General features: G+C 41.4%; 1 protein-coding gene across 1 annotated transcript in view; it reads left to right on the top strand.

Moving 5' to 3' along the window:
- Positions 1–20,431, top strand: part of MGAT5B (alpha-1,6-mannosylglycoprotein 6-beta-N-acetylglucosaminyltransferase B) — a 90,814-nt gene that overhangs the window by 58,105 nt on the left and 12,278 nt on the right. Inside the window, exons 15-16 of the mRNA XM_066586394.1 lie at positions 15,710–15,856; positions 17,819–17,935. Of these exons, the coding sequence (XP_066442491.1) occupies positions 15,710–15,856; positions 17,819–17,935 (264 nt within the window). The remainder of the gene's footprint in view (positions 1–15,709; positions 15,857–17,818; positions 17,936–20,431) is intronic.

The following is a 20,431-nucleotide window of genomic DNA, read 5'->3' as shown; positions in this document are numbered from 1 at the left end:
CACTTGACAGCCCCCCGACCGTTACATAATAGATTTTTGATTCATGAAAACAGCTTTAAATATTTGGGAACTTATGTTTCCAGGGATACTGAAGTCTTTGAGAAGCTTAATATAGTTTCCCCTGGTGAAGAAATTTCGTGAGAAGATTAAAATTTGAAGTAAAAAGCAATTTAGTCTTGCTGATCGTTTAGCATTATTGAATTTGATATGGTTTGTGCAGATGTTGTACATTCTCATATATTCTCCAGTTAGGATCATTAGGATGGTATAACCACCAGCTAGTGCTCTCCCACCAGTCGTTGTCGTTGATATCCGCCAGCCCTCCATTTTCTGTGTGGCAGGCGCCACACTATTCCCTCAAATGCTGTCTCTTTATAAGGTGTGCTCGGGCCACCTCTTAAAGTGCCAGGGCACATCCAGCTTTCTTATACCCTGCCTATTTCAGCCATTTCTAGATTGTTTAAGACCCCATCCCCACTGGAATATGCCTGAGAAATAGGTTCCTCATGTTCCAGTTTCTGTATCCTGCTTGTTTTTCAGTTTTGATCTGAATACCCAGCTTTTCCGTACTCTGCCTGTCCTTACCTCAACCTGTTTGTTGATTACGTGTATGCTGTTTGTCCTGACCTCCTGCCTGCTACTATATTACATGAACTCTGCCTGCCCTAACCCCAGCCTGTTATCTAACTTCATTGTAGTCTGGTTCTCTGATACCACGCTCTAGTACCTTTTTACCAGTCTGGGTCAGCTGTCCCTGAACTGGTAGTACTTCTGAGGTAATGTCCAGGAAGTTCCCTGCAGCAAAGACTAAAACCCTCCAAAAGGGGGTTAAAGGGTGAAGACCAGGGACCTCTTAGAGCTGCCCTCAGGATTAGCGCAAAGTCAAATCACTCAGTGCCACAGTGGGTCCATACCTGCTGTGTTACTCAGGGCAATATTTAAATCTTTTGAAGACTTGATTAGAGACATCATTTCAATGGTTACTTTCTTTCCAAATATCTTGTGCTTGTATAATAGCCAGTGCGATAACTAGCAAAACTGCTGTTTACTTTATTTAACTAAAATGACGTTTTTGTGCTGAAAACTTCCTCTAGTATGCTGGCCAGTAGGGTCTCGTTTTCCTCTAACATGCTGTACATTGTGCTTGCTGTCAAGTGTGTCACTATAAACCACAACAGAACAGGAAATGCTCCTTGAAGTGTATAGAGAGTAGAGGGGGGGGGGGTAGAGAAGAGACTCATACAGACACTGCCTGCAGCTAATTAGTGTTTACTGTGTTTACCTACTGAAATCACAGCTAAACTACTTAGTACTGCAGTAGTGCCCTACATGATGATGTTATATCTGTGTGTGTGTTACAAACATTAAAGAGTAAAATCTGCCGTTTGCTATGTACACTCTATAAAACAGAGCACAGCAGCCAGACTCCTCCCACCAGTTCAGAGAGAACTGAGAATCAGATATACATCCTGCAAAGGGGGAAAATACAGTATATAAGTCATATAATGGCCAGAAATACCATTGCTCCTCATGTACACGCACAACACCTTATTGTGAAAAGTCAACTGAAAAATTAGGTATGCTTTAAATTGACAATTGGGTGTTACCATTACCTTTATTAATAAGGTATGTTCTTATGTAAGCTGATGCTGTTGACACTGACAGAAAAGTTTCAAAGTTTGTAGGCTCACACTATATTACCAATGGGTCCTTTTTACATGGAGTGAGAAATCGTTGGAGTGAGTGAACGATGACAGAGTTATTTGATTTAAAAGACAGTCTGTTTATACAAGCAGATAATCATTTCATTTTTTTCGACATTGGCTCGCTGGTCTTTATGGGAGCTGTGCTAGTCAATGGGAACGGCTGAACGTTTTACACGTAACGACTTGCAAACGACTCAACAATGATTTTTATGTCTGCATAAAATGACCGACGAATGATAAGCAAACAAATTATCGTCTGTCATTCAATTATTGGCCGTGTTTACACTTAACGATTGTTCCGTTTCGCATGACCCAATGATTTTTTGGAATAGTAATTATTCAGTGTTAAAGGGCCCAAACAGAACACGCAGTTGTCAATTTATTTGCGCATTTCCAGAGGAATAACAGCAACACATTGTAGAGATGTAAGAAAAGATGGTCCAAAACATAAAATGCCCCACCGGCATAGAATACATAGTCATACAAGACTCCAGAAGGGCTGGAACTGAGGCCTGCAGGGCTGTAAGTGGAGGCCCACATGGCAGGGTTACCAGTAAACAAGAGAGGGGAGTTGCAGGGGATGAGAGGAATTACAAAAGTGTGGGAAAGAACATTGCAGGCATCAGAGGAGAGACAAGCATGACTTTGTGAAGAATGTGGGGTGGGGTGGTTTGGTTCAAGAACATTGTCATGGCAGCGGTCGCGGGTAGGGGGTCCTTGGAGTCAGTTATAAAATTGGTCAAAGGGGGGGAGGCAGGGTGTGGATAGCCACCTTTTCCCCCTCTCATTGGATGGTGAATGTTGGTGTCTGTTGTCTCTTGGCTATGACAGGGTGCAATTCTTGCAGAGATGGTGGTGTGTCTAGCCTTGTAAAGACTAGTGGGTCTCCGAGTCGAAAGGTGTACAGTTGGAGGCAATTTGGGATATTGGGTCTCCTAGGCCACTTGGAGTAGAGTATGGCTGGAGGAAATTGTGATATTTCCCTTTAAATGGTGAGGTGACAGATTTTGTGGCTCCAAGGACCTCCCCTCTTTTGGTGGATGGTGAATATTTATTTAATGTGTTCTATGATTAAATTGGGTAAATTTATGTAAATTGTTTGTAATAAAATAGCTGCTGTGGCAAAATTATCCAAAATTAATAAGTTTATGTCATTATTTGGGATGTAGTGGGTGTGGGGAGTAATTGGAAGAATGAGGGCAGTAGGCTACAGATGGTAACGACTCTGTTATACCTGGGTCATGGCATAAGCTGTACATCAGAGTGGCACATTTGATAAAAGAGCCTTTCTGATCTATCAGTTTTCTGAAACAGTGGCCATTTATACGACACGGAGAAGACTGACCATCAGCCAGTTATTTTCTTGGACATGAAAGCGGGATTGACATTAATGTTGATGGATTCATTTGTGGAGGATGTATTCAGGATCAAATTATATGCTTACACTCTCCATTATTCTGACAAATCGTGCCTCATTTACTTCTGATTAATAAGCTCGGCCAGTTTATAGTCCATTTACACATTTTAATAGGAGATGGACTTCGGGTCATTGTGTTTTCTCCCATTGTTACTGTTCCTCCTGATAAACAATGAATTCTTCTTTATCTGGGCTGTCAGACATTTGTGCTAATAACCACCTCTGTCTGGTGCATTGGTTGTGTATCTAGTGCCTGCGGTACAGCTAGCTTTAGACATTGGATGCTTTTTACTTTAATTACATTTTCTCCACAAGGAGAAACATTACCCCCAGGACTCACATTGATGGCCTTTCTCCTAGCCAACCAGAACCCAACTGTCCACTAATGAGGGGCAAGCTCCTCAAAACAGTTTTATGTACATGGATATTCGGGTTTGCTTACATTCTTAGTCATGTCCCAAGGCCTCTTGAAAAGTCAGATACTGACTCGTGGGGCAGCTACCATTCCAGTAAGTGGCACAGTACATGATTATTCCATCCCTCATTTGCATACTTGAATTATACATATTAAAGGGTTGTACTAAGATATAAAGTTTTCCCATTGGATAGCGGATTGTTTCATGATTGATGGGGCTCCCACTGACCTTGGGAACAGGGGGTCCTGATGGCCATAAATAAGAGTGTTTTTTTACTTGAAATGCATATGTTCCAGTAGAGCATGCCAACAAAGTTGTTTTACTATTGGATTAACCCTTTCCAATCCAATTTGTATCCTGGCTTTCCTAGGGGGGCTTACTCTTTTTCTGCTGTTATACACCGGTGCTATATGCCGGGTAAGGCCAGTACTGCATGAGGTGACAAGTTGGATAGGCTCTGACAGTAGAGAGGCTGGTAATATACAGTAAGAGAAACCCGACGGACGTCTTCCAACATCGGAGCTTTACAGCCTTAAATCATAATGTCTTCAGAGGTCATACAGTGGATTGGAAAGGGTTAAATATACTGTTGTTTTTATTGGATCAAGGTGCTAGTTTGAGTATTTTTATCATCTATCTTCACCTGGTGTCCTGATGGTCCCTGTATGAATAAAGTGGAAGACTAGCGTGTGCACCACTGCCCAATTCATTTTCAAAACGTTTTGGTGCGTCCTAGCGAAATGCCCCCTACATCTAGAGGAATGGTGGTTTCTACACATAAACATAGAAGTGGGTTCTTTACTGTAAGAGCAGTGAGACTATAGAACTCTCTGCCTGAGGATGTGCTGATGGTAAACTTGATAAAAGAGTACAAGGCGGGCCTGGATGTCTTTCTTGAACATTAAAATATTACATGTTATCGTCACTGATTACTTCAGAAGGGTCGGTGATCCGGGGATTACTCCGATTTTTCAGATTGGAGTTGGGAAGAAATTTTATCCATTAAATGGGGAAAATTGTCTTCTAAGTCATTGTTTTTTTTTAACTTGCTTTGGATCAACATTGGAGCTACACAACATAAAAAAAGCAATACTTACCTAGCAGCTGCCATTTGGGTCTCTCCCGCTGGTCTCCAGAGCTCCAACGCTATTGCTTCAGTCCTGAGCAGCCGACAGAACAGGAAGCGATGTCTCTGATTGGTTCTCGAGCAGTGTGGCTGAGCCAATCAATGCAGCGAACGATGAACCAATCACAGCCATTTCGTTTTTATACGCTCGTCAGAAACTGGCCTCAGATGTTTCACATGTCTGTAACATGTATGTGTTTTTTTTTATTTTACCTATTTACATAGTGCATACATATTCTGTAGCACGGTACACATATAACCATCACCTACATGGGGCCACGTCTCCACGGGAGCTCACGGTCCACATTTGCCTATTTGTATATTTTTGGAGTGCGGGAAGAAACTGGAGTACCCAAATGAAACCCATTTAAACACAGGGAGAACGTACAAACTCCATGCAGATGTTGCCCTTGATTGGAATTGAACCCAAAGCCTCGGCACTACAAGGCAACATTGCTAACCGGTTAATATATATATTCGTAACAAAAAGCATTAAAGCCTGTCTCCATTTGCTATGCAGTTTCCTTCTCTGTCTATAGATGAAAAATGGTGCAATATAGTCTTTTCACACTTATCTTACATGTTTTTGTATATATTTCTATGCATCCTTAGAGAAAAATAATGCACTTTGAGGGAGCTATAAAAAAGGGAATTAACCATAGCTTCTTAAGATTTATGTATTACTAATTAAATGTTTTGTATGCAGTGACTGCAGTGGAGCTTGGCATTAAATAATGGAAAAGCAATAAAGTTACATTAATTATACTAAATATCAAGTCATTCCACTACATAAGATCCTGAACTGTGAATGGAGCCCGTGACATAACGCTGTTATTATAGGGGGGGGGTGTAGGTATAGGCGTAACTATAGAGGATGCAGGGGATGCGGTTGCACCCGGGCCCAGGAGCCTTAGGGGGCCCGTATAGGTCACACAGCCTCTGTTGTAATTCAGAATATGTATATAAATAACCATGACATCGGGATGAAAAATGACTCGTGTTCCGAAGTGACATTTCTATAAATGATTCATTGTTTCAATGATCTGTAGGCCACATAGATCAATGAAACATTTATAGAAATGTCACTTAGGAACAGGGGTCATTTTTCATGCCCAGTGTCATCCAATGATGATATGAACATAAAGTTTAAAGGGAGTTATCTCATCACAGAGTAGAATATGTCACCAATTTCCAATCGGCAGCAGTCAGAATGCTGTGACCTGGCATCAGAAAACAATGATGCCACTTTGTCTCCCGTTGGCTCTGCTTGACTTTTTTCTTCCAGCTGAATGGATGGCCATTGACTATAATTGGAATTGGAGACCGTGGCTGCACCTACGCTGATCAGACGTTGGTGGCATATCCTAGTGACATACTACCAATGACTGTGAGTGCCAGTAACTGTGTCCATAGTCTAATGTAGTAATATATGGAATGATGCCATGTTTTCAGCATGGTTGCACTGCAACACAATATGTGGATTATCCAGTTTAGCTGCCTTTAAGAAGAGTTTATTAGAGTGGTCATTCACATTAGATAGCTGATGGCTGTTCTCTTGTCCGACACCTCCATGCACATACACACTGTACTCAGCCGAGCTATAAACTAAGAACTAAAGCCCCATTTACACGCACAGATGATCGTTTAAAATTCAATTTGAAAGATAGGAAGAATGACAGTTTGATCGATCATTTTGCATAAGCTGCTAATGTACACCAATGCCCATTAGTAGCTTATTAGCTTCATTTGCATGAGCCTCCCTTCACTATATGCAGATAACAGCAGGTGGTCTGATATCTGCATACAGCCTCTTTGTTCTCTCAAGGGACTGCAGCTGAATACAGTGTTATTAGTGCTCCCATAAAAAATCTCAGCGTGCAGTCCCTGCTATCAGCTCTCTGGCCAAACAATGGATTTTATGCTGAACTAAAAATCATTGTTTGGCTGAAAAGCAAATGATGATAGCATTTAATACGATTATCGCTCAAAAGACATAGCTTGAACGAATTTCGAGCAATTATCGTCCTGTGTAAATGGAACTTAAGAAAGAGGAAATTAAGAGTGAATTAGGGAATAAATCCGATGCTAGAAAGATCCAACTATCTCATTCTTAATTCCCCTCCAATATTTGCAGTCGGAGGAGAGTTACAAGGGTTCCGTACACGTTAGATGGTCAACTAGCTCCACCCAAATAGGTGGTTTGGCAGATAAGCATTGGGTTCAGGACCCCAGATTGTAAGGCAACAGTGCTAATGATTGAGCCACTGTGCTGTCCAATCTGGCAAAATTCAAAAAGCTAAGGGTGACTATACACATTAGATGCATATCTGCCAAACCACCTATTTTGGTGGGTCCAGTTGATCATCTAATGTGTACGGAAGCCTTTCAACGCTTTTCCAACCAAGGACAACATCTGCATGGAGCTTGTACCTTCTCCAAATGTTTGCTTGTTTCCTTCTCACACTCCATACTGATAGGCGTATATAGACCATCAGCACCCATGGGTGCAGGGGCCCGATGTAAGCGATGACAGTGCTGTGGGATATATATAGCACATATATATATATATATATATATATATATATATATATATATATATATATATATAATATATATATATATATATATATATATATATATAAAATATAAATGAGCAAGATAACAATAAATAGATCCCATAAGTATATCTATCAATTTCACAGAGCTCGAAGTTATCACAATATACTTACAAAATGTCTATGCAGTCAGTGAAAAGGCATCACCACTTGTAGTCCTCTTAATTTGGCTGTGAACTCTTATCCAGAACTCCTACAGCAATCAGAGAACAGATCAAACTTAATTCTGTACAGCACATAAAAATATGCAAAATTACTTTAATTCAAGCAAAGCAATATACTGCATAAAATAACATCAAGTAAGATAGACAATAAAAACGATCAAAGCAGAAAAATGGAATGGCTTCTTTGTCTCTTCTTTATGTGATTTTATATATTGTGTTTTATGTTGTACTGTTGTGGTGAACTCAAATTTAATTTAAGTTGCAAATACTTTTGCACATTTTTATATTTTGCGTGGGATAACTAAATTGTGCTGCGGTAATTCTGCCTATGCAGCAAGCCAGGCTTGTAATTTATTTATTCCTTCTGAGCCGTCCTATTTAGTATTAAGTTATTTCAGAAATGTTGGGTTTGATGCCAGGCTGTTTATGGTCAGCGAAAGTAAGATTTTATGCTTTCAAATTGCTGTGGAGGAAAGTTAAGCTAATATTAGTTGGGCTTGTATCAGTATGTTTAATTACTGCAATTAAAATATATACCGGATGGTAAGAAGGTGGTGGTGGGAAACAATGGAGAAATTCTTTTGGGGGGTTCAGGACTTAGTTTGGCGGCAGTGGGAGCCTTTAAGAGGAAGGTATCTGAAGGCTGGTTGCACACATGACATAAAAAGTATGTTGTGGAAACGGCTTTAGAAATCCGCACCAAAATCGGTAATAAAATCCTCACGTTTGACGTGCAAGTTTCACAGATTTTAGGGTGGATTTAGTTGTGAATTTCACTTATTGTAATGCAATGAATTAAATCTGCAGTGAAAATCCGCAGCATTTCCAGAACAGATAGAGCTTGTTGTAGATTTGAAAATCCACAGCATGTATAGAATCCTCTGCAGATTGTTTAGACTGTAATGCCTGGTTTAAACACAACGGTTATCGCTCAAAACATAAGCGATAATCGTTGTGTGCATTTAGCGCAAGGTGATCGCTAAAACGTTGAACGATCACTGTGCGCTCCAAGCGGGGTATGCAGAAGACAAGCGGGACCGCTTGTCTTCTGCATCCAGCTGTTCTCTGCTCGGAGCGCCCAACTGGTATACAGCTGAGCGCTCCGAGTGGGGTATGCAGAAGACAAGCGGGGCCATTTGTCTCCTGCATCCAGCTGTTTTCTGCTCGGAGCGCCCAACTAGTATAGAGCTGAGCGCTCCAAGCAGGGTATGTAGAAGACAAGCAGAACGGTTTGTCTTCTGCATGCAGCTGTTCTCTGCTCGGCCCTGTAAGTGCTAAAAGTACAGTCATATGCGCAAAAATGCATGCAAAGCATAAAGGTATGCTTTTGTGTCTACAGCTCCTATGTAGAACTATATGTGTCCATGGTTCCAGAATACAAAAAACCTTATGTCTCTATGTTGCTCCCTTCCAACTTCTGCCTCTTTTTTCGACCTCAAACAGGGTTGTCTGTAACCATGGAGACACATAGATGTGCATTGGTGTTGAAAGCACAAAACAGGATATTTTTAATTAAGAATACTTGTACAGTTGCTTCGTTTTCATTTTAGATGACTCAGCAATAATGGTGTACGGACCCTTTAAAGACAGAGGAAAATCCAATTGAGGATAAGGGGCAGGAAAATAATATTGCGGCGTTCATAGGTTCTCGGTTACATGTATATAGACAAGCTCATTTTTACTAGCTGTCATTTGGTGATGCTGAAAAATCGCTTTGCCTATCTTCTCGATAACACTCGGGAGGATGTACACATGAGATTTACTTGATAAAAACAGCTGGCTGCTGTTGTGCGCTGACTGAATATGTGATGACTGCGGTTTATCTTTTTTTCCGGATTAATATATGCAGACAGAATTATTCCAAGAGGTTATTTTTATAATGAGTCAAGAGACTTTTTCACTGTATTCAGCCAATATAAAAATCCCAGAGCAACTATTACAAGCTTAGAGGAATATTGGACATTTGTTTGCATGATTAAACAATATTAAAATAATATGGAAGACATTGGAGCAGTGCCATATTCTAAATATATTTCATAGTACTTGACAGGATGTACATGTCACAGACAAAGGGTGAAATTGTATAGAATGCCCAGGTATTGTATAAAATGCCTAACATGTGTAATTCCCCAAATACACGGGACGAGACTGTCCTGGTAAAAGAGCTGGTGACATCAGCAGCAGCTTGTCTTCTCTCTGGCAGCCTGCAGGATTCTCGTGCAGTCCTCATGTACTAGTCATTCAGTGCTTCACATTCCTGGGAAGATAGAACAATATCTCTGCAGCGCTGCCTTGCCTGGCTTGGCTTACCATTCCCAGTGATTGTTACAAGGCTTTTCTAAAAAGTCTGACATTGGCTTGCAGGAATGCTGCCTTCCAGTAGGTGGCGCTGCAGAGGTATTGTTCCAACTTGCCATTTGCATATTTCCCATAGCCTTATTAGTCTCCTCACACCTACTATTGATGATTTATCATCAGGATAATGATTGATCGGCCAGGGTCTCCGCGCCGACCTCTATGTAGTGGCCGGTGCTTGTAACAACAGGATCGGCTCTCATTGAAATCAATGGGAGCTGTGCCTACAGTTACAAGCACCGGCCACTATACGGAGGATGGTGCTGAGGCTTCTGCTCCGACCTTTGTGTATTTGGAGTGGAAGTCCAAACCTCCTATGTAGTAGGCGGCACTTGTAACTGTAGGCACGCCTCTGATTGATTTTAATGAGACCCCATCCTGCAGTTACAAGTGCCGGCCACTACACAGAGGAGACTTCTGCTTCCACTCCAACCTATATGTTAATTGTGGCGCTGTCAGCCTGCACCCGCTCAGCTGATTGGTCAGGGTCCCAAGCAACAGACCCCGGCCGATCAACTATTGATGACCTATCCTGATGATAGGTCATCAATAGTATTTCCCTGGAAAACCCCTTTAAAGAGAAACAATACCCTTCCTGACTCACATTCCTATTTGAAACAGGAATGTTAAACTGCACAATAACTGCATAAGCTGGCATTGATTTTCATGCCGGCTGAAACTGAACGACGGATGAGACAGAATGATTATTATTCAGTTTTGCTAGTTTGAATGATTTTCTGAACGATGTAGACTTAGCATTCTGCCATTATATATGTTACAGGCAATATGTGAAAAGCACAAATTGTATAGAATACCTCGGCAATCCAGTATTGACCTAGCAGCGCAATGTACCTCCGGAGGCCCTCCGCGGCATTGAGTGAGCTTTTCTCTCTCTCCCTTTCTGACTAAGCAAGACAGATTTTCAGAGTGGTGGCGGTCAAGGGCGGTGAGGAGCTGCGTCAGCGTCCGAGGAGCAGGCCCACAACCGAGGAGACAGTGGGGTAGAGATATTAACCTTGCAATGGGGCTCTACCATCTCCTCCCCTGAGGGTAGCTCGGGATCCAAATCCTGTCGCTGCTCAAGGAGATCACAGGGATACTAATCGGAAGTTACCTTAAGTTCGATTGTCACTCGTGACACCACCGTTCCTTCTACTGGAGTGGATCTTGTAGACTAATAAAGTAGTCCAATACCAGAAGAGTATATTTTCGAACAAAACCGGGAACGGTCGATCTTGTCCATAGCTTCACTTCTCAATAAAGTTGATAACAATAGTAGCAATGATAACAATAGTAATCACAGCATACCAGATTTTCTATCTCTGTGGAACTCATAGGTTATTGGAACAATCCACAGTCCAAGTTATCTGCAGGTCCTTTCACTCCCGGTAATCACTATTTCCATCGGTAAAACAATCAAGCTTGATAAAGGCTGATGTTTCAGCCGAAACGCGTTGCACCCTGTGAATAAAGAACCTTTATAAACGTCATAACCTGGACAAGCCTTATTTCTACGAGCTGACCTGGATTTTCAGGGGTGTCATTTGCACTGACACCCCTGCTAAGTAAGTTCCTTCTGCCTTCTCATTTCGCCTATCCGATCACTGGAGCACGGGGTTTTTTTCTAATTTATTGTCTACTGCCTTTGCTGCCTCTGGTATACATTCTACCTAGAGTCACCCTGCGATGCTCTCCCCCATTGGGATGTCATTTAGACCAGCGATCAGGACCCCTTGATGACATCATAGCTCTGACCGTGGATATTACTGCCTGCCAGGATCATTAGACGCACCGTGACCTTACACAGGGTCCTATACGTCTGGGGTGAGTCCAATTGGATTTCCTTTTATTTTTCTTTACCCTGCCATTTTCTCCACCTCACATTGGAGCGCTAATCTCCTTCTTCTACTTATATGTTCTCAATGGGGTCAGCGCTGCTGCCGCCGGCCCCATTGAGCGCATATAGAGAAGAGAACAGAAATCGCAGATCGCACATAGGTGCGATCTGCGATTTCTATGGCCTTAAGAAGGACCGTTGGGGTTCTTGAAACCTAAAATCACGCCTAACACTCTCCCTATAGCAGCTCCGGCATCAGCAGCACTTTCCCTGAACTAATGTCAGAATGCATCTGTGGCGAGCCGCGGGAGGGGCAGATTTTAATACTCGGGTGACACCTAATCTCGCCAGCCACTCACTGCAGGGGGGTGGTATAGGGCTTGAACGTTGCAGGGGGAAGTTGTAATGCCTTCCCTGTCTTTCTATTGGCCAGAAAAGCGTGCAAATTTCTCAGGGAAGAAAATGAAAGTAACCCGAACACCGCGTGGTACTCGTTACGAGTAACGAGCATCTCGAACACCCTAATACTCGAACGAGTATCAAGCTTGGACGAGTATGCTCGCTCATCTCTAGTGGCAGTGCATAAGGCAACTAAATGAGTGGAGCCTAAGAGAATTTGTGTGCCAACACCATGCAGCAGCGGCACTCAATAGCCAGAGAGCCAGACCTGTACAGCCTTGCATGCAGCCTACAGGCATTGTGGTCTCGAGAGTCTAGGCTGTCTATTAGTATGAGTGCAGTGGAGGAGCAAGACAGCAGGTTGGCTTTGTCGGTGTTGACCGATTGGGGAACTGTAGTAGTGCACTTTGGAGGGTGAGGGTTGGATTTTGAGACATTCGAAGATGATGGGGATTGATTGTGGATTATCAGAAGAAGATGATAAGGGTTCAATTGTGGGGAACATTGGAAGAAGATGATGGGGGTTCGATTGTGGGGAACATTGGAAGAAGATGATGGGGGTTGATGGTGCAAAGACTTTTTGTGTAGGGTAAAAAAATGGGGTGCCTGGGGAGACGGGTCTCAATCCACTGCTGACAGTAGTATTTTATACTTTGCCACTTTGTGTTTTGGTATTTTGTAGAATGGCTATATAGTTTGTGAAATATTCATCTTTACATACTTTGACGTCCCATTTTTGGCATTCCATAGATTGTCTAGGCATTCTATACCATGATTCATTTTTTCCCAATGTCAAAATGAAATTATGTTAGTTTATACTTTGTCTAATACATTGTAAAAAATGCCTGCATTTCACACTTTGCCTGTAACATATATATTGTATATATGTGTTTTCAGATGAAGCAATCTTTAACATGACTGGTGCATCACGATAACTCGACTTACAACTTCGTAGAACATTGTAGTTGAGTTACCATAGCATGTTCAATGTCAAGTTAATCATTGCTGCATCTGTAAGACTGGTGTGCCTGTATCCGCCTCTTAATTAGGTGTAAAGTTACGAAGTGGCTTCCAGGATAATAAATCACATATTTTCAGTGTCTCTTTGGTTATTGTTGCATCATCATTAATTTTATTAAAGGAGTTGTCCAAGTTGTATTTATTTTTGTAGAAAACCCCGTTTACCATATTATAACATAACTAACTAGTGTAAACTCACCTTTCCCTGCTCCCCGCTGTGTCCCTTACTGGGGCTTCAGGTCTTCTCTCTGACATCACATTTACAGGCTGCTCCAGCCTCGAGATGTCACAGGCATTTCAGCCAATGACAGAGCTCAGCTGGGAAGGACTGTAAAAAAAACAAAAGAGCGGAGGGCTGAGCAGCGCTGCAGGACAAAGCGGGGAGCAGGGAGAGGTGAGTTTCCACTGGTTCATTATGTTATAACCTGAGGAATAGGGTTTTACTTAAAAAAATACAACTCAGACAACCCCTTTAAGAAGCCAAAGGCTGTGTTAATGAGGAGGGGCCATGAGCGCAAACATCCATTTGAATCAAGGAAAAAAACAATTATATGAGACATACTTGAAAAATCTTTATTCTGCGTAGAGCAGCTGGAAGCTCAGCTCCTGGCATTATAAATATAATTTCTAAATGAAGACACAGCCTATTGTATTATCACAGTAGAACACAACCTAGGAATAAGGATAATCTCCACTGTGACATAACAAGAGAACAAAGCCTAAAATACAGACAAACACTATTGTCAAGTCATTAAAATAAAACACAGGAAACAAATGGAGATAGAGGTCTTTGTAATGTCATAATAATAGACGCAGTCTAGGAATGAAAAACAACAGTGATAGGACATCATCCTAATCGCACAACCAAGCAATAAAGGCTGATAATACAATGCCATGATCACAAGAGAACGCGTCTTATAAATGGAGACATATGCTATTGTAAGATCATCAAAACAGAATACGCCTTGTATATTAGGGCACTTGTCATCATACTATAAAGGCCCGTTTACACGCAAAGATAATCTTTCAAACAATTGAAAGATTAAAAGTTTTAGCAACCTTTTTGCATAAAGTGTTAATGGACACTAATATCTATTAACACTTTATCATCTTTATTTGCATGTAAATCAGCCTCCAGGAGCTGTTTGCAGAGCCCAGTGTGTGATTAATCACACGCCCTGCTGTATTCTTCTCGCCAGGACTGCCGGCACATTACAGTTTAATCTCCCGATTCACGTGGAGAACACAGCATGCGGTCTGTTGAGAGACACTTTATCTCTCTGCAGGTGAACGATGGATTTTAAGTTCAACTTAAAATCATCGTTCAGACGAAAAGTGCACAATGCTCGTGTTTACATGTACCGATTATCACTCATTTTTGGTTGTTTGAACAAATTTTGAGCGATTGATTGTTACGTGTAAATGGGCCTTAACTCGGCATTGAAATAAATGTGATATCATCAGAATGGAATACAGTAAAGAAATAATGACAAACACAGTTGTGGACATCACTAAAATATAATACAGCCTATGAATCAGCGCAAGCAAAATTATGGCTTCATCACATATTTCTTATTTTTAATATAAAATACACTCACTGTAAAAAAAAACAAAACAAGCTCCTAGAAGAAGTTGTAGTCAGAAAGTCTTGTGTAGGCCCTTTGGGGCCTATTATGGTGTCAGACCATGTGCTCATCTGGAGATCCTCAAGTACTCCAATGGGCTAGTCCAACTCTGTTCCTCTTTATTTTAATATATACTACTATATATTTACCACTGGTCTTGGGTTCTTGATCATCAAGGAAAGAAATAACGATATTATCTGGTTGCAGGACTGTAACGAGGTATATGATGGAATGCTAGCATTCTGGACTGATGAGATTCTAATTAATGCATTTAGGGTGGAGACCAGATGTGGCCAGGGACTCACCCGGCTCCTCTACTTTTCATGTTATTCCACAAAATATCTACAGCGCTATAGTTAAGGCCCATTTACACACAATGATTATTGCTTAAAATTCGTTACACCGATCGCATATAAGTGATAATCGTTGCATGTATATGCTACCATTGTGCACTTTTTTTTAGGTAAGCTTAAAATCCATCATTCAGACCACAGGCTGGGTTCTCTATCGGAGCAGGAGATTACATTGTATTCTCTCTGCAGCCTGTGCAAGAAAACAGACCTCATGCTGTGTTCTCCACAGGAGCTAGGGATAACATTGTAGTCAGTTGACAACCTATGCGAGAACAATGGGGCTAATTGCAGAGCTCAGACCACCTGCTGAGTTCTGCAAGCAGCTCCTAGAGGCTCATTTACACTCAAATGAAGCTGATAAAGTACTAATGGGAATTAGTGTCCATTAGTACTTTATGCAAAATGATCGCTAAAACTTTCAATTTTGTAATTGTTTGAAAGATTATCTTTGCATATAAATGGGCCTTTAGCTCTGAGGTCCTGGGTTTGAATCTGATCTCAAGGGTAGCATCTTCATGAAGTCTGTAAATTCTCTAGATGTTCTCCAGACGATTGTGAGAATTACTGACACAAGTATGTCCCAGCTCACAAATCAGCAGTCTAAATTGGTATTAGTTATATTGTTACTCTGCAAGTACTGACTGATAACTTAGTTTTATGTATTTTTGTTCTTCAGTTGTTTATAGGTTTTGGCTTCCCTTATGAAGGTCCAGCTCCCTTGGAAGCCGTTGCCAATGGCTGTGTGTTTCTGCAACCTCGTTTCAATTCACCCCACAGTTCGCTGAACCATGAATTTTTCCGTGGTAAACCAACCTCCAGAGAGGTATGAGGCAGTGACATTTAATTAAGATTGGTAAAGACCTAATAATGACCAATACTTTCAGCAATCAGTCCATGGGATCTGACAGGACATTTTACAAGATTATCATGGCCTATGGTAAAGGATTTTGTATTGATTTAACCACAAGTAGAAAATTGTGTTTTGCACAGCAAGCCTGGGGAATTAATCATAGCGACCTGACAAAAATTATAATTACCTCCATTAATTACACAAGATTTCCCACTAAGTTCTGATGAATGGAGGTGTCAGTCACTAACTGTCAGGGAACGAGCAAGATTCATACAGATGTATACTTATCTCCAGTATTAGAATCAGTGAATTTGGAAAAATGAAAAGCAGAAGAGTCTGAAGTTGTCGAGAACATAACATTAACGCATGATTAAAAATCTACATGTGCATCATAGGTTTCTCTAACGAGGACCATAACTTTTGGCTACTGCCAATAAGCAGCCAAGCATTGGTTGACATATGTATTCTACATACCACCTGGAATGATAACTTATGGCAAGGTACTATGGATTCAAATGATGTGATTGATGTTGTATGAACTAATTCTTGAACCATTGTAGCCAACCCGTATAGCCATTACCATTATTATGACCGAACTTCAATATAGGGACTTCTTATAGCAATCTGGCCTCTATACACTATCCTACCAAAAGTAATTGGACTCCTACTGTACACTGATGAAGGGCAAATACCCTGAAACAGCTGTATGTATATGGAGTCTGGCTTTGCTTTTAAATCCCAGTCATTGTTACAAGACTTGCATAAAGAGTCTGGCTTTGGCTTGAAGGAATGCTGCCTTCCAATAGGTGGCGCTGTGGAGGTATTATTCCATCTTCCTTATTAGCAGTTAAATATGGCATTGGTTCAGTTGTGGTCTGGAGATGGTTTACGTGACAAGATCTCGATTCGTTGATTGTAGTGGCAAGAACCATGAACACGGAGGTGTACCCCGACATTCTAGACCCGTGATGGCGAACCTATGACACGCGTGGCCATAGTCGCTGACACGCGGCCGCTGTCGGACGTTCACCCCGTTGGTGAATATCAGCAGGGGCCGCCGCGGCTCCCCTGCTGGTATTCACTAACCAGCGCTGATCCCGGCGCACACTGTTATGTCAGTGTGCAGACAGGATCCTCCTCCTCCTCCCGTCCCCCGACGTCTCCTACCTGTTGGTTCCGCGGGGGGAGAAGGCATCCTCCAACACACTGACGTCACAGTGTACGTCGGAGATCATCGCTGCTGGAGAGCGCGGAGGCCAGCGGAGGAGCGGAGCTTTCAGGACGTGGATGGGGTGAGTACGCGGGTCTCGGGGTCCACTGCCGCTGCTGGGAGGGTTCGCTGTGGGGGCCACTGTCGCTGCTGCGGGAGTCCGCTGTCGCTGCTGGGGGGTCCACTGTGGGGGGCCACTGTCGCTGCTAGGGGGTACCGCTGTCGCTGCTGGGGGGTCCACTGTTTTGCTGGGGGGGCCGCTGCTGGGGGGTCCACTGTCGCTGCTGGGGGGGACACCACCCGAGTCATGCTTGGTTTTTTGGCGAATTTTGGCACACCGAGATCAAAAGGTTGCACATCACTGTTCTAGACAATAATGTGCTGACAATAATGTGACAATACTCTGTTAAAGTATATAAAATATTAATAAAAAGTATGCTACGGAAAGTATACCATGTCATTGGGATCAAATGAGGCCCTGTAAGTATTAGCATACGTAAATAAACCCTTGGTTCTTGCTCAAGTGTCCATTTACTGTTGGTAGGATACTGTGCATAGGAAACACACTTTCCATTACCCTACTTACTACTGTGGTAAATGTGAACTTCATGACAAATTCATCCAACTCCCAGCAATGGTTTGTCCATTTGAAGCCTATCCTAGACACATGTACCCTGTGTTGCAACCATCAATTGCTTTTCTGAAATCTTCATGATACTCTGCAGGTCTCCTCTCAACACCCATACATGGAGATGACTATTGGGAGGCCTCATGTCTTAACGGTGGATTACAATGACACAAGGGAGTTTGAGGCAGCTATCAAAGCCATTATGAGGAGCAAGGTATTGTGAACTATATGTGGCCACTTATGTATGAGCAGATACATGGTAGTCTAAGATTGGACAAAACTGTCACATGGCATGTAGAAGTCATCAAAATCTGCAGCTACATTAAATAAACCAAAAAAGTGCATGAACCGTCTGGGTTACTAGAGTGCAGAAGATGACAGTTTCAGAAATTTTTTGTCATACAGTAAGTACCTACAGATGCACCGAGGCTATTTTTTCATGACAAGTAATAAGCCACATAAGAACTAAAAAAATGTGTTCACACCCTTAAATTGCAGTTCTCGCGTTTTGGTGGTAATGAGCCATAATATTGTGCAGTGGTGTTATGAAGGATTAACATTTGGCCTTGTTCCAGCAATAAACTGGTTGCTAGGGACACACTACATAACAGCCTTATTGAAGGCTATGCAAACCTTTGTGCATGAAAGAACAATAACCACATACCTTACTAAGTCCCTGTACATAACAGTTTTTGCATTGAGTTTCCCTTCTGGTGCATTTAGAAAGCATAATAATTGGATTACAGGCTCAACTACATTCAAGTTTCTGGCTCTGAGGGGTTTCCAGTAGTGGTCAGCTGTTTTTTCCTATGAACAAGCATGAACTCAGCTCCCCCTCCCCTCTCCTCTTTTAGAGGCTGTGTAGCATAACCACACCCACTCTATACTACACAGCTATCTCTCCTTTATCTCATCCCCTCTCTAAGTAGCTGCTAGTTGTTCCCTCTCACTGCCAATAAAGCAGAAAATTCACTCAGAGTAAATCACAGCCCTTTGTAGTAGTAGCTTTCTTTTCTGTCTGTCCTGATATCCTCCACCATTCCCTGGCACTGTCATACAGTCCTTTGTAATAGCCCGGTGGAAAGGCAGTGAATGCACATTCACAACAGTGGAGCACACTATAAGAAGAGTTGTTAGTTTACTCTGACTTACAGAATTTGCTAAGATTTCAGTCCTCCAATTTGCAGTGCACTGGAAAACAATACAAGGATAGAAACCTAAATAATCAGAATTTTTAAGTAAAAACAAACTACAAAAAGTCTTCATTTCCAAAAACACATTAATTCAAAGAAAAGAAATAGTGCAAAGGTGTGCATAGCTTTAAAAAAAATACTCTTGGATATTTTTTAATGGTGCCCCTGCTTGTAAACCCCATGAAGTAACTTTCTTAGAATCATCTGCATTGGTAAATCACATACCCCACACTGACAACCTGAGTACTGCGTTGACTGGAAATCAAGCTCCCATAGACTTGCATAGAGAGGCTGACTTCCGGTCTGCACAGTAGATACTGTGGTATTCAGGTTGTCAGTGCAGGGTCACATGATCTAACGGAGCCAATAATTCTTCAATTAAGCAACCGGGTAAGAGAGTTCCTGGCAGCACATATTACTTAATGGGGTTTGCAAATGAGGGTTCCAATAAAAACAATCCCAGCATGCTTCTTTAAATAGATTGGTTGTTAGGAAGTGTATCCCTAGCAGTCTGTCAGAGATTACATGTGTTGAGCTCTTCTTCGGTACTGACAGCTAAAAGAAGGAAAAGGCAGCTTAATAACAGTCAAGTCACCCCGTTCCCCATGTCAGGCTGCAGTCCTAATGAGATTTTTTGGCGCAGTCTCTATCGTCACCCCATCATTAGGCCCAGGTTGGTTTTACAGTACACACCTCAAATCTGTAGGTGCAATTCCTATTTGCAATGGTGTAAAAGTCCTTATAAAGTAAATACAAATAGCAATAAGTCAGCTGACCCAATCCTGGATAAATTCCCATACATTCCAGCTGGATGTAATCTTGAAGGGTGCATGGAAGCTCTAATGGACAGCTAGGAGAGGATCACTGGTTTGTAAGATCCAGCACCAACTTGATGAGTAAAATCTTCACTTTATTATGGCATCTATAAAAACAGTTCTGACAAACATCAATTGGCCTCTAGCGCCAACGTGTTTCCAGTGTGACCGCTCTTAATCATGACATACTTACAAATGAAAACATCACAATTTTAAAACCAAATAGCAACCAATCAAAAACCACAAGCCAAATTAGATATTCTATCTCTATGGAAACGTTCCATAGGCACATTTATGTATAATATAAACCAATATATATATATATATACACATCATACATAATGCAATTCAGTAAATATAACAAGGTGCTGATGTGCAGATAGATAGATATGAGATTGATGATAGATAGATATTACCTATATATATATATATATATATATATATATATATATATATAAAAGATAGTTATTAGATAGATAGATATTACCTAGATATATATAAGATAGTTATTAGATAGATAGATAGATAGATATTACCTAGATATATATAAGATAGTTATTAGATAGATAGATAGATAGATAGATAGATATTACCTAGATATATATAAGATAGATAGATATTAGATAGATAGATTGATAGATATGAGATAGATAGATAGATAGATAGATAGATAGATAGATAGATAGATAGGAGATAGATAGA

The sequence above is a fragment of the Eleutherodactylus coqui genome, chromosome 13 (genome assembly GCF_035609145.1).
Source record: "Eleutherodactylus coqui strain aEleCoq1 chromosome 13, aEleCoq1.hap1, whole genome shotgun sequence".
NCBI lineage: Eukaryota > Metazoa > Chordata > Amphibia > Anura > Eleutherodactylidae > Eleutherodactylus > Eleutherodactylus coqui.
The sequence above is the reverse complement of the archived record's forward strand: the minus strand, read 5'-3'. Positions and strand labels throughout refer to the sequence as shown.